This window comes from Bufo bufo, chromosome 1 (genome assembly GCF_905171765.1).
Source record: "Bufo bufo chromosome 1, aBufBuf1.1, whole genome shotgun sequence".
Taxonomy (NCBI): Eukaryota; Metazoa; Chordata; class Amphibia; order Anura; family Bufonidae; genus Bufo; species Bufo bufo.
In genome coordinates, this window is record NC_053389.1 from 184,184,411 (window position 1) to 184,198,268 (window position 13,858).

The following is a 13,858-nucleotide window of genomic DNA, read 5'->3' on the forward strand; positions in this document are numbered from 1 at the left end:
TTTCCTAATTCAACCCTAATTTAATTTCCTACTTCAACCCCTCCCCCAACCCTCTCTTAGAAACGCCACGATGTGACTGTATGTCCTTGGTGCAGTGTAAGTGTATGGAGCCGCCTGATGAGTTTATCCCACTCCATACCTGGCGAGTGTCAGTTCTGTATAGAGCCGGCACCCAGCTGCAATGACCAGGATCAGAGATAACACCAATCCTGGTAATTTAACCCTTCAGATGCTGTCTGAATAGAGACCAAGCCATTCGAGGGGTTAGACAGAAAGAGGGGGCTCAGATCAGAATCCCCTCTGGGAAATAGGAGGCTCCGATCAGTTGCTATGACAACCTATGGCCTTGTGAAAACTCCCAGCGCTGTCATTGTGAACGGTCTCCCCCAATGTCTCCAGGACAGAACAGGCTAGACAGCAGGCAACTTCTGAAAATAAATGTGGTCTTAGGTCTTAGGTCTGCAGTTTTAGGTATTTGCAAATGAGGGTCAACTAATATTTATATGTACTTGTACAATGGGCCCCCAAAATAAATTTTACTGGTGGTCCCTAGGCACCCCAATCTGACAGTGACCTAGGGCATCTAAAGATTCAATCATACAATATATGATATACCAGATGGTATTTAGTAATATACTTACAGAAATAGTGATAGGTTCTGGAAAGAAAAGAAAATACTATTTTATAAAAGTAGGTGCAATATAGTCATTTGTATCACTGAGCAGAGCAGCAAAGTGTTTCTGTATCTCTATGTATAACTCAAAAACAGAAATATACTGTACATATAGAATTGTATTCATCTGAAAAAGTGCAATATAGGTAAATTAAAGAGGTTTTAACTATCATAATACCACATGGCATGTTTAGATGCTTCGCCATCTCGCCTGAAAACATTCATTTGAATGGGTTGTCTCATCTCAGACACTGGTGGCATATCGCTAGGATATTCCACCAACGTGAGATAGGTGCGGGTCATGTTTCCAGAATGGGACCCCCCAAGTGAATGTAGGGCAGCTGCATAGAAATGGGTGCAGAGCACGTTGCACATGCTCGGTGCGCTCCCCTTCACTTTCAGTGGTACGTTCTGTAGATAAGTGCAAGTCCCAGAGGTGGGACCTGCACCAATCTGACATGGATGACAAATCCTGGTGATACACCAACAGTGTCTGACATGAGACAATCCCTTTAAATTCAAATGAATGTTTTCAGGCAAGATGGGGAAGCATCTAAACATGCCACATAGTGTTATAATAGATTAACGGGTATAAGGTGGATAGATAGATAGATAGATAGATAGATAGATAGATAGATAGATAGATAGATAGATATGAGATAGATAGATATTAGATAGATAGATAGATAGATAGATAGATAGATAGATAGATATGAGAGAGATAGATAGATAGATAGATAGATAGATAGATAGATAGATAGATAGATATGAGATAGATAGATAGATAGATAGATAGATATGAGAGAGATAGATAGATAGATAGATAGATAGATATGAGAGAGATAGATAGATAGATAGATAGATAGATAGATAGATAGATAGATATGAGATAGATAGATATTAGATAGATAGATAGATAGATAGATAGATAGATATGAGAGAGATAGATAGATAGATAGATAGATAGATAGATAGATAGATATGAGATAGATAGATAGATAGATAGATAGATAGATAGATAGATGATAGATAGATAGATAGATAGATAGATATGAGATAGATAGATAGATAGATAGATAGATAGATATATAGATGGATAGATATGAGATAGATACATACATACATACATACATACATAGATACATAGATAGATATGAGATAGATAGATAGACAGAGAGATAGATATAGAGAGATAGACAAACAACAGAACAGCAATAGACAGGCAGCCTGAAATATAGACAAATAGATAGATAGATAGATAGATAGATAAATAGATAGATAGATAGATAGATAGATAGATAGATAGATAGATAGATAGATAGATAGACCATACATAGGAGAATCAGTTGTTGTGATCAGACAGAACTAGCTTTCACTTAAAAAATTATATATAAATTACGCTTCCGATTATATTCAATGGAAGCATCCTTTATGCTGTTACTGTTTACCCTGTCTGCATTTTGTTATTTTTGGCAGAAGAAAAAGTTATTTTTGCAAGGCTTTTTTTCACCAAAAATTAGGGATATGTGATGAATACAGCTTCCTGTATCTTTTTTTTGCGTTGAAGTCAATGGGTGACAGATGTAAGCGGAATTTGTTCAATTTACATCCGTCATGGAAATAATTCAATGGATCTGTTTTTTGTTTTCACTTTGTTATCCTGACGGATCAGAACAACGGTCAGCCTGGCACAGATGTGAACATCGTCTTAACTGAGATAATAAATGTGTAAAGATAAAAATCACTCACCGCACTCATATTCCTTGCAGCATGGATTTTGTGAGGTCACTTCCACCAATCTGTCATTTTCTTCACACTCTGGTAGAGGAGGACAGATGACATCCGCACACTGCTTGTAAAGCAAACAGAGACATAAACCATGAATTTCGACTCATCAGTTATATGTTTGATACTTATCATTTCTGAGAAGTTTATCAAGTGAATGACTGTACCTTGCCTGGGGTAGATGATTTAAGGGCTGTCAAAGAAACAAACAGAAATCTTCATGGAACATTTTCAGTGGAAACGTCTGAGTCTGAACTTTAGCAGCTATAAGGATGGTTATACCCAATCCCCTGGTCTACATAGTGACTCTTTCCATGGGTACTTACGGCAGTCATACTCTGGGCAGCACTCAACGTTAGGGTCTCCAATTCTTACTGGCGGGCTTAAATCACTGCAAGTAGGAGGAGGATTGCAGGTCTCCTGACATTCTGAAAAAATAGAGAAAACCGGAACCATTGATCAGTTGATGTAGTCCATGGACATCATTACAATAACAATGGTTGTATGGGCAGAAGGACTTACGACACTCATAGTGTGGACAGCAGGGATCAGACCATGGGATTTCTACAAGTTTAGAACCATTCAAAGTACATTTTGGTGGTGGCTCACAGACGACATCTTTACATATCTAAAAATAATTTTCAAAAAAAAAAAAAAAAACATATTAATATTGCAATGGCATACAATGGTGACTCAATAATACACATTTTAATTATGACTCCAGTATTTTTTCAGAGTAAATGCAATGTGTCTAAGGGGGACCTGCATTGTCCTAATGCTATACTTTTAATGCTATGCTTTTGATGTGTAGTAAAGTGTATGGGGCAGTGTCATGTCATTTATTTGAATAGGGAGTATTTGGCTTTGAAAAACTGAAAAACATGATTCCAATGGTTAATAAAATATATACTCCACATATTTTGAAAATTGACATGTGCCAACACCATTTACATCTAAGACCTTACTATATAAATATACTGTATAGCATGTGTAATTGGATAAATGTATCACCTAAAAGCAGCTTACAATCCTTTTGGGGCATATATTGACCTTAGGCACAAGCAGGGTTGCCAACCAGAATTTTTCTTTTTTTCTGACAACTTACCCCAAAATCTCAGACAGCCATAATTTTTTTATCGAAAAATTAGAAAACCATAATGAAGGATACAGATTATAAGTAATACAGGTCTACAGCTCAACATACTCATATGAACTCATTACCAGCATTTACTATGAGCTAATTACCACCAAAATAATCTAGCCAAGTACCACCAGCCTCAAACAAATCACTGATACATCAAATTTTCTTCTTCATGGAAACAGGAAAAAAGTCACCTATTTTCACGGACTGTCCAGAAATTTCTGGATGGTTGGCAACCCTGGGCACCAGTTGTAGAGACATTAGACATAGTAGAAATAGCACATACAGGTACAACAGTGATTTTTACTGGAGTATATGTTATGTTTATTCCAATTGAAAGGTATAGAACAATTCCTAATATAGGTTTTGAAGCAATCTTACTAAATTGTCCCATTAGCTCCATTCAAGTGAATATGGCAGAGCTGTAATACCAGACACAACCCATGGAGAAGGGAAGTGCTGTTTCCGGGGGGGAAGAAGTGCTTGTCTGTTTCTGTCAGCGCCATATAAAATGAATGGAGCATGCATGTTTGACTGACATTCTGTTCAAACTGTGGTTGTGTAGTGAGGAGGAATGGGGGCTCAAGTCCCCTTGTTCTAGTAACTGATGGGGGAGCTAGCAGTGGGGCCCTCAGCAATAAGACATTTATAACCTATCCTGTGAATAGGTGATAAATGTTGTTTGTGAGAAAAACCCTTTAAACCCATTACGAAGTGCCGTTCGCATACTGCACTTGGTACCGAGTGTTAATCCCTATGCCACTTGTTTAAAGCTCCTGCTCCAGAAGCTTCTGAGAAGAAGACAGAAGCAGTTTACTACCGTTTCTGTCTTCCCCTTTCCTGGGTGCACAGTGCTAAATGAATGCAATGCAGTGAAAACAGTAAGCGGCTATGCCATTGCTTCTATTGGATGCACATATTAGCTGGTTGTCTCAGTTATAGGAAAGCTGTAGGGGGCTGTTTTCCCCTCTAACTAGGTCTTCTTTAGATGCATCAGTTTTTACCAGAGGTCCTCTTGGGGGAACTACTATGTGCCAATGATTAAAAAAAAGTAAAATAAAATGTAAAAAAAAAATGCCAATGTAAACCAAAATCGTCGCAATTATCGCCCAGTTCACGCAAAATTATATAGATTATATACCAAAACAAGGAACATAAAAGAGGAACCTATTTTAATTATTTATTTTGGTGTCAGTTTAAATATTAAAATAATAAAGAGTTATAGTTTGAAAAAAAAATACTTAAATTTTTTGCACAGTTTTCCCAAATAAAACTAAAGAAAAAAATGCAAAAAAAATAAATAAACCTATTAGCAAAAAGCCCAATGTGTCATGTAAAAACAAACTGCAAAAATTATTTTGGCAGTCCAATAAATAAAGTTACAACTGTTAAACCACCACATATGCTAAATCATAAAAGGTCATTAAGGGGTTAAAGGGAGAAATTGTTCAGGGTTGACTCAATGATAATTGCGTTTGTTGGAGTTTCCGGAGTATAGTATCCCAAAAATATATACCTTTTTAAAATAATCTATGAAAATGGTACAGAAGATCAATGTTCCCCAAACAGTTGGTAAATGTTAGCATGTACAGTGAGTAGAGCCATTCTCCACACTTCACAATGGCTTTGGGTATAAGCATACAACGAATAAAGAAGGTCATAAATTGACAGATACTCACATATGGCGTAGTCGATTGGGTGGTTGTTGTGAAGTCTACAAGAAAATACATTGGGAGACAATATTAATCACTAAGTAAGACATTTGGGAGAGTAGGAACCTACCCAGGGAGCTTATTGCATAAGTTGCATTGTGGTTGAGGAGCTTCAAGTTAATGCTCAAGAGAAACCAATACTTTTCAAAGCCCAACTGAGGCCTCTAAGTCAGCTACTCAACATGATGTGAATTTTACCACACCAATCCCCAATATATGGTAGGCTTCAAAAGTAGCTCTCTTGGTCAGCAGTTTATGGGAGAAAACTGTGCTAGCATGGAAGTTGTCCCGTTGATTCATATACATGGTTACAATTTTTCAGTTTCCAAGGTTAAAGAAATCATATAGCATCTGATGGAGTGTGACATGATCTTTTTAAATATTCCAGCACCAAGAATGTACAATAAAGTAAAACACCTCTATACAAACATGTGGTATCGTACACAGATACAGAAACGATACCAGTCCTTACTTTCAGTTTTTAATAGGACGACAGGTATGAAAGTGCGAGTAAGAACAGAGCAAGAACTCTGTAACATCTATAGGTCTACCCATACTTTTTCTTTCCAGTAGAGACTTCATGTAATACCTACAGAAAGGCTACAAGTCTTTAAATATAGTTTTCCATAGGACTATAGGCCTACCCACATTTTTTCCTTTCCAGTATGGACTTGATGTAATACCTACCGACACATTCATACTTTGGACAGCAGGGGTCTGATGGAGAAATTTGTTGTAGATATTGCCCATCTTTGCACTCTTCCACTTTACATGTAACATCTTTGCACTCCTCCTATTATGAGAAACAGTAAATGAGAATAAATCTGCATCCTGATATTACATCCATGCTTTTGTGTCATCTAAGCATTCCCAAACTGTCACTACCAGAGCTTTGGGACGTTCTCACAGCTCTGTTTCTCCACCCCTGTGATGATGTCACTACTAGAGCTGGGAGGAGTTCTCACTACTCTGTTTACTTTTGGTTTCTTTCACCACAGCTGTTCTTCATGTGTTTGATTTCCCTCTCTTTATATCACCCCTCCTCCTATGATAGGATGTGGATTATAGTTCTCACTTCAGTTGTAGCTCTTGCTTTAGTTTCTTCACTTGTAGCTATCAGTTCACTGGACCTGTGTTCTGCTGCAGCTAGCACTCCGGATATTGCCAGCCTGTCCTTGGATCCGTCTTCTCTGTGGCTGCAACACCTTCAGCTAAGTCTGCAGACATTGTTGTGTTCCTGTTTGTTTTCTGACTGGATCTGAGGTGGCCACGGTTCCCTCCATATACTGAGTAGGGCACTGGTGGCCGTGCCCCTTCCACTATTGTAGGGCTTACAGTGGTCATTAGTCTTAGGCGCGTGGGCATGCCTCGTTCCGCCATTGGGATCCGGGCATGTGCTTTAGCAGAATAGGGAGAGCGTTGAGGGTCGGACAGGGGTCACCCTTTATCCTCCCTAGTTCTGGGTCCAGTCAGTTGCTCTGTACTGTGTATTTCTATTGTTGCTCACATACAGCCGTGACATTATAATCCACCAAAACCGTCCTTTTTTGACATGGATCCGCTTTCTGACCTGGTTGACCGCATGCAGGGTCTTTCTTTGGAAGTAGCGGATCTCCGTCAATCTATGACCCAGCTTCAAGCATTGGGCCCTGCTCCGGCTCATGGAGTCTGTTGCGAGCCAAAGGTCTCACTTCCGGAGACGTTCTCCGGGGGCAGTGAGAATTTTGTTCGTTTCAGAGAGGCATGCAAACTCCATTTTTGCTTGTGTTCTCACTCTTCTGGTAATCAGGAGCAGAGGGTGAGGATTGTCATTTCCCTGCTCAGGGGTAATGCTCAGACTTGGGCTTTTTCGCTGCCATCAGGGGATCCCTCCCTTCGATCCGTGGAGGGATTTTTTGTGGCCCTGGGGCAGATTTATGATGACCCGGATCGTGTTGCTCTGGCCGAATCTAACCTACGTGTTTTATGCCAGAACAAACGGTCTGCGGAGCTTTATTGTTCTGAATTTCGGAGATGGGCAGCTGATTCAGGTTGGAATGATGCTGCACTCCGGAGTCAGTTCTGTCATGGTCTCTCGGAGAGATTAAAAGATGCGTTTGCTTTCCATGAGAGACAAACGTCCTTAGAGTCTGCCATGTCATTGGCGGTACGCCTTGACAGGCGTCTAAGAGAAAGAAACGAGACCTCTCTGTCCAACCATTGTCTGTCTAGGGGCAGTGGTGCGGACTCATTCAGTGTGAAGGGGCCTCATCCTGTCTCGCTCCCCTCTGAGGAGGAGCCCATGCAGCTAGCTCGACTTGCCCCTGATAAAAGAGGATTTAGTCCTCAGAGTATGGTCTGTTTTTGTTGTGGGGGCATAGGTCATTTGGCAAATGTTTGTCCGTCTAGGAGATTCTTGAACCGTACTAAGAGCGATAATAAGAGAAAAATCTCAAAAGGTAAATCATCAGGTTCTGCTTCATCTGCTACTTTGGGCAAAGTTGATGTAGGATTTGATGCTTTTCCTCTGACCTGCAGTTCCCGTTTTCTCCTGTCTGCCAGGGTGGCGCTAGAGAGCAAAGTCATTTCTTGTGAGATTTTTGTCGATAGTGGAGAGGCCGTCAATCTTATTGACACTCAATTTGTAGCCATGCATGGTTTTCAGGTTTGCACATTAGATAAAGATATACCTGTTTTTGCTATTGACTCTGCTCCACTCTCACAGAGATCTCTGAAGGGCATTGTTCACAATATCCGGCTAGCTGTAGGTGACACTCATGTGGAGGATATATCTTGTTTTGTCCTTAACGGATTGCCGTCTCCTCTAGTTTTGGGGTTACCCTGGCTCACTAGACATAACCCCACTATTGATTGGCAAGGAAGGCAAATAAATGAGTGGAGTGATTTTTGTAGAGAGAATTGTCTCACAGCGACTTTTGCAGAGGTGTCTACTAAAACGGTGCCATCATTTCTCTCTGATTTCTCGGACGTGTTTTCCGAGAGCGGTGTTCAGGAGCTACCTCCTCACCGGGAGTTTGACTGTCCCATTAACCTCATTCCCGGCGCCAAGCTGCCAAAAGCACGCCTCTACAATCTCTCACAACCGGAAAGAATCGCTATGCGAACTTACATCTCCGAGAGTCTCGAAAAGGGGCATATTCGTCCCTCAAAGTCACCTGTGGCAGCGGGGTTTTTTTTTGTTAAAAAGAAAGATGGCTCTCTGAGACCTTGCCTAGATTTTAGGGAGCTGAACCGTATCACGATTCGCGATCCCTATCCCCTTCCTCTGATCCCGGACCTCTTCAATCAAATTGTTGGGGCCAAGGTGTTTTCCAAATTGGATTTGAGAGGCGCGTACAACCTGGTCAGGGTCAGAGAGGGGGATGAATGGAAAACGGCCTTTAATACCCCTGACGGGCATTTCGAGAATCTCGTTATGCCTTTCGGCCTGATGAATGCTCCGGCCGTCTTTCAGCATTTTGTTAATAGTATTTTCTATCATTTAATGGGGAAATTTGTATTGGTGTATCTTGATGATATTTTGATTTTTTCCCCTGATGTTCAGACCCATCAGGATCATCTTTTTCAGGTTCTGCAGATTCTGCGGGAAAATAAATTGTACGCCAAGCTGGAGAAATGTCTTTTTATGGTATCGGAGATTCAATTTCTGGGTTTTCTCCTCTCTGCTTCTGGTTTTCGCATGGATCCCGAGAAGGTCCGTGCTGTACTTGAGTGGGAGCTTCCTGAGAACCAGAAGGCATTGATGCGCTTTCTGGGTTTTGCGAACTATTACAGAAAGTTCATTTTGAATTATTCCTCTGTTGTCAAACCCCTCACTGACATGACAAAAAAAGGGGGCGGATTTTTCCTCTTGGTCGGAGGAGGCGCTTACAGCCTTTTCTAAGATTAAAGAGAATTTTGCGTCTGCTCCCGTCTTGGTGCATCCCGATGTTTCCTTACCTTTTATTGTTGAGGTGGATGCTTCCGAGGTGGGTGTGGGTGCGGTTTTGTCCCAGGGCCCTTCCCCTGCCAAGTGGCGACCCTGTGCCTTTTTCTCTAAAAAACTCTCCCCGGCAGAGAGAAACTATGATGTGGGAGATAGGGAGTTGTTGGCCATCAAGTTGGCTTTCGAGGAATGGCGCCATTGGTTGGAGGGGGCCAGGCACCCTATCACCGTTTTTACCGACCATAAGAATCTGGCATACTTGGAGTCGGCCAGGCGTATGAATCCGAGACAGGCCAGATGGTCTCTGTTCTTCTCCAGATTCAATTTTGTTGTTACATTCCGACCTGGGATAAAAAATGTGAAGGCTGATGCTCTCTCTCGCTGTTTTCCGGGAGGAGGAAACTCCGAGGACCAGGGTCCCATTTTGGCGGAGGGGGTAGTTGTTTCTGCTCTTTATTCCGATTTGGAGGCCGAGGTCCAGGCTGCCCAGACTGAGACACCTGCCCGTTGTCCTTCTGGGAAGTTGTTCGTGCCTCCTGAGCTACGTCACAAATTCTTTAAGGAGCATCATGATACGGTTCTTGCTGGTCACCCCGGGAGTAGAGCCACGGTAGATCTCATTGCTCGGAGATTTTGGTGGCCGGCTCTTCGTAAGTCGGTGGAGGGTTTTGTGGCTGCTTGTGAGACGTGCGCTCGTTCACGGCCTTCAGGTTCCCTTCTCCCGTTACCCATTTCTTCCCGTCCTTGGACACACCTGTCCATGGACTTTATCACGGATCTTCCTCGTTCCTCGGGGAAGTCGGTGATCCTGGTGGTGGTGGACCGTTTTAGCAAGATGGCTCATTTCGTACCTTTCCCTGGTTTACCCAATGCTAAAACGTTGGCGCAAGCTTTTGTCGACCATATTGTTAAATTGCAAGGCATTCCCTCTGATATTGTTTCCGATAGAGGCACGCAGTTTGTGTCCAGGTTCTGGAAGGCTTTCTGTTCTCGCCTGGGGGTTCGGCTGTCCTTCTCTTCTGCTTTTCATCCGCAGTCGAATGGTCAGACTGAGCGCCTCAATCAGAATCTGGAGACATATTTGCGCTGTTTTGTGGCAGAGAACCAGGAGGATTGGTGTTCATTTCTCCCTCTTGCTGAGTTTGCTCTGAACAACCGTCGTCAGGAATCTTCTGATAAGTCACCATTCTTTGGTGCATATGGGTTCCATCCGCAGTTTGGGACATTCTCGGGAGGGGCTCTTTCTGGTTTACCTGAGGAGGAGAGATTTTCCTCGTCTTTGTCTACCATTTGGCAAAAGATTCAGAGTAATCTTAAAAAGATGAGTGAGAAGTATAAGCGTGTGGCTGATAAGAGACGTGTGCCTGGTCCGGATCTGAATGTGGGTGATCTGGTGTGGTTGTCTACTAGAAACATTAAGTTGAAGGTTCCCTCCTGGAAATTGGGTCCCAAGTTTATTGGGCCTTATAAAATCTTGTCAGTCATCAATCCTGTTGCCTTCCGTCTTGATCTTCCACGGGTTTGGAAGATACATAATGTATTTCACAGATCTCTCTTAAAACCATATGTCCAGCCCACGGTACCCTCCTCTTTGCCTCCTCCTCCGATTTTGGTTGATGGCAATCTGGAGTTTGAGGTTTCCAGAATTGTGGACTCTCGCATTGTCCGCGGTTCTCTTCAGTACCTCGTTCATTGGAAGGGTTATGGTCCTGAGGAGAGGATGTGGGTTCCGGTGTCGGACATTAAAGCCACTCGCCTCATCAGGGCATTTCATAGGGCTCATCCTGAGAAGGTGGGTCCTGGGTGTCCGGAGTCCACCCGTAGAGGGGGGGGTACTGTCACTACCAGAGCTTTGGGACGTTCTCACAGCTCTGTTTCTCCACCCCTGTGATGATGTCACTACTAGAGCTGGGAGGAGTTCTCACTACTCTGTTTACTTTTGGTTTCTTTCACCACAGCTGTTCTTCATGTGTTTGATTTCCCTCTCTTTATATCACCCCTCCTCCTATGATAGGATGTGGATTATAGTTCTCACTTCAGTTGTAGCTCTTGCTTTAGTTTCTTCACTTGTAGCTATCAGTTCACTGGACCTGTGTTCTGCTGCAGCTAGCACTCCGGATATTGCCAGCCTGTCCTTGGATCCGTCTTCTCTGTGGCTGCAACACCTTCAGCTAAGTCTGCAGACATTGTTGTGTTCCTGTTTGTTTTCTGACTGGATCTGAGGTGGCCACGGTTCCCTCCATATACTGAGTAGGGCACTGGTGGCCGTGCCCCTTCCACTATTGTAGGGCTTACAGTGGTCATTAGTCTTAGGCACGTGGGCATGCCTCGTTCCGCCATTGGGATCCGGGCATGTGCTTTAGCAGAATAGGGAGAGCGTTGAGGGTCGGACAGGGGTCACCCTTTATCCTCCCTAGTTCTGGGTCCAGTCAGTTGCTCTGTACTGTGTATTTCTATTGTTGCTCACATACAGCCGTGACACAAACCTAAACCACAATAAAACTAAAAAAAGAAAAAAAATGCTAAAAACATACTAGTAAAAAGCTAAATGTGTCAAAATTATTTTGGCAGTCCAACAAAAAAAACTACAATACAGCAGTGAAACCACTGTTTGCTAAATTATATATATTAAAAAAAAAAAAAAAAGGTCATTAAGGGGTTAAAGGAAAGAAAAAGGTTCAGGGTTGACTCATTGATGATTGAGTTTGTTAAAGTTTCCGCAGTATAGCATCCAATAAATATAAACCTTTTTCCCAACAACTGGTAAATGTTAGCATGTACAGTGAGTAGAGCCATTCTCCACACTTCACAATGGCTTTGGGTATAAGCATACAACGAATGAAGAAGGTCATAAATTGACAGATACTCACATATGGTGTAGTCGATTGGGTGGTTGTTGTGAAGTCTACAAGAAAATACATTGGGAGACAATATTAATCACTAAGTAAGACATTTGGGAGAGTAGGAACCTACCCAGGGAGCTTATTGCATAAGTTGCATTGTGGTTGAGGAGCTTCAAGTTAATGCTCAAGAGAAACCAATACTTTTCAAAGCCCAACTGAGGCCTCTAAGTCAGCTACTCAACATGATGTGAATTTTACCACACCAATCCCCAATATATGGGAGGCTTCAAAAGTAGCTCTCTTGGTCAGCAGTTTATGGGAGAAAACTGTGCTAGCATGGAAGTTGTCCCGTTGATTCATATACATGGTTACAATTTTTCAGTTTCCAAGGTTAAAGAAATCATATAGCATCTGATGGAGTGTGACATGATCTTTTTAAATATTCCAGCACCAAGAATGTACAATAAAGTAAAACACCTCTATACAAACATGTGGCATCGTACACAGATACAGAAACTATACCAGTCCTTACTTTCAGTTTTTAATAGGACGACAGGTATGAAAGTGCGAGTAAGAGCAGAGTAAGAACTCTGTAACATCTATAGGTCTACCCATACTTTTTCTTTCCAGTAGAGACTTCATGTAATACCTACAGAAAGGCTACAAGTCTTTAAATATAGTTTTCCATTGGACTATAGGCCTACCCACATTTTTTCCTTTCCAATATGGACTTGATGTAATACCTACCGACACATTCATACTTTGGACAGCAGGGGTCTGATGGAGAAATTTCTTGTAGATATTGCCCATCTTTGCACTCTTCCACTTTACATGTAACATCTTTGCACTCCTCCTATTATGAGAAACAGTAAATGAGAATGAATCTGCATCCTGATGTTACATCCATGCTTTTGTGTCATCTAAGCATTCCCAAACCTAAACCACAATAAAACTAAAAAAAGAAAAAAAAATGCTAAAAACATACTAGTAAAAAGCTAAATGTGTCAAAATTATTTTGGCAGTCCAACAAAAAAAAATACAATACAGCAGTGAAACCACTGTTTGCTAAATTATATATATATTTTTTTTTAAAAAGGTCATTAAGGGGTTAAAGGAAAAAAAAGGTTCAGGGTTGACTCATTGATGATTGAGTTTGTTAGAGTTTCCACAGTATAGCATCCAATAAATCTAAACCTTTTTCCCAACAACTGGTAAATGTTAGCATGTACAGTGAGTGGAGCCATTCTCCACACTTCACAATGGCTTTGGGTATAAGCATACAACGAATGAAGAAGGTCATAAATTGACAGATACTCACATATGGTGTAGTCGATTGGGTGGTTGTTGTCAAGTCTACAAGAAAATACATTGGGAGACAATATTAATCACTAAGTAAGACATTAGGGAGAGCAGGAACCCACCCAGGCCTAACAGTTTAGGGGGAAACAAACTTTCCCCTCTCACATAAGAAGGGAGCTTATTGTATAAGTTGCATTGTGGTTAAGGCGCAAGATAAACCAATGCTTTCCAAAGCCAAACTGAGCCCCCTAAGTCAGCTACTGAATGTGATTAGATTGTAACCATACCAATCCCACCTAGCCCCTCTATATCAAACCATATTTAATAATTGCTGTGGATATAGATGTCGCAGAGATTTGACACAAATGTTTGTGATATCTTATGTGCAAGTATATAGTATTGTGTGCATTGCACAAACTGCACTTATGAAGGTCTATACAGTAGAGCCGAAATGTATAGTCAATAGAAGGCTTCAAATGC

The 13,858-nt window shown here is 41.6% G+C and overlaps 1 protein-coding gene across 1 annotated transcript in view; it reads right to left on the bottom strand.

The window, feature by feature from the left end:
* LOC120998620 (otogelin-like protein) overlaps positions 1-13,858 on the bottom strand; it is an 88,656-nt gene that overhangs the window by 19,848 nt on the left and 54,950 nt on the right. The window contains exons 31-39 of the mRNA XM_040429385.1: positions 12,827-12,932; positions 12,107-12,141; positions 5,999-6,104; positions 5,279-5,313; positions 2,981-3,086; positions 2,785-2,886; positions 2,626-2,651; positions 2,423-2,522; positions 642-658 (exon numbers count right to left, since the gene is read on the bottom strand). Coding sequence (XP_040285319.1) covers positions 642-658; positions 2,423-2,522; positions 2,626-2,651; positions 2,785-2,886; positions 2,981-3,086; positions 5,279-5,313; positions 5,999-6,104; positions 12,107-12,141; positions 12,827-12,932 — 633 coding nt within the window. The remainder of the gene's footprint in view (positions 1-641; positions 659-2,422; positions 2,523-2,625; positions 2,652-2,784; positions 2,887-2,980; positions 3,087-5,278; positions 5,314-5,998; positions 6,105-12,106; positions 12,142-12,826; positions 12,933-13,858) is intronic.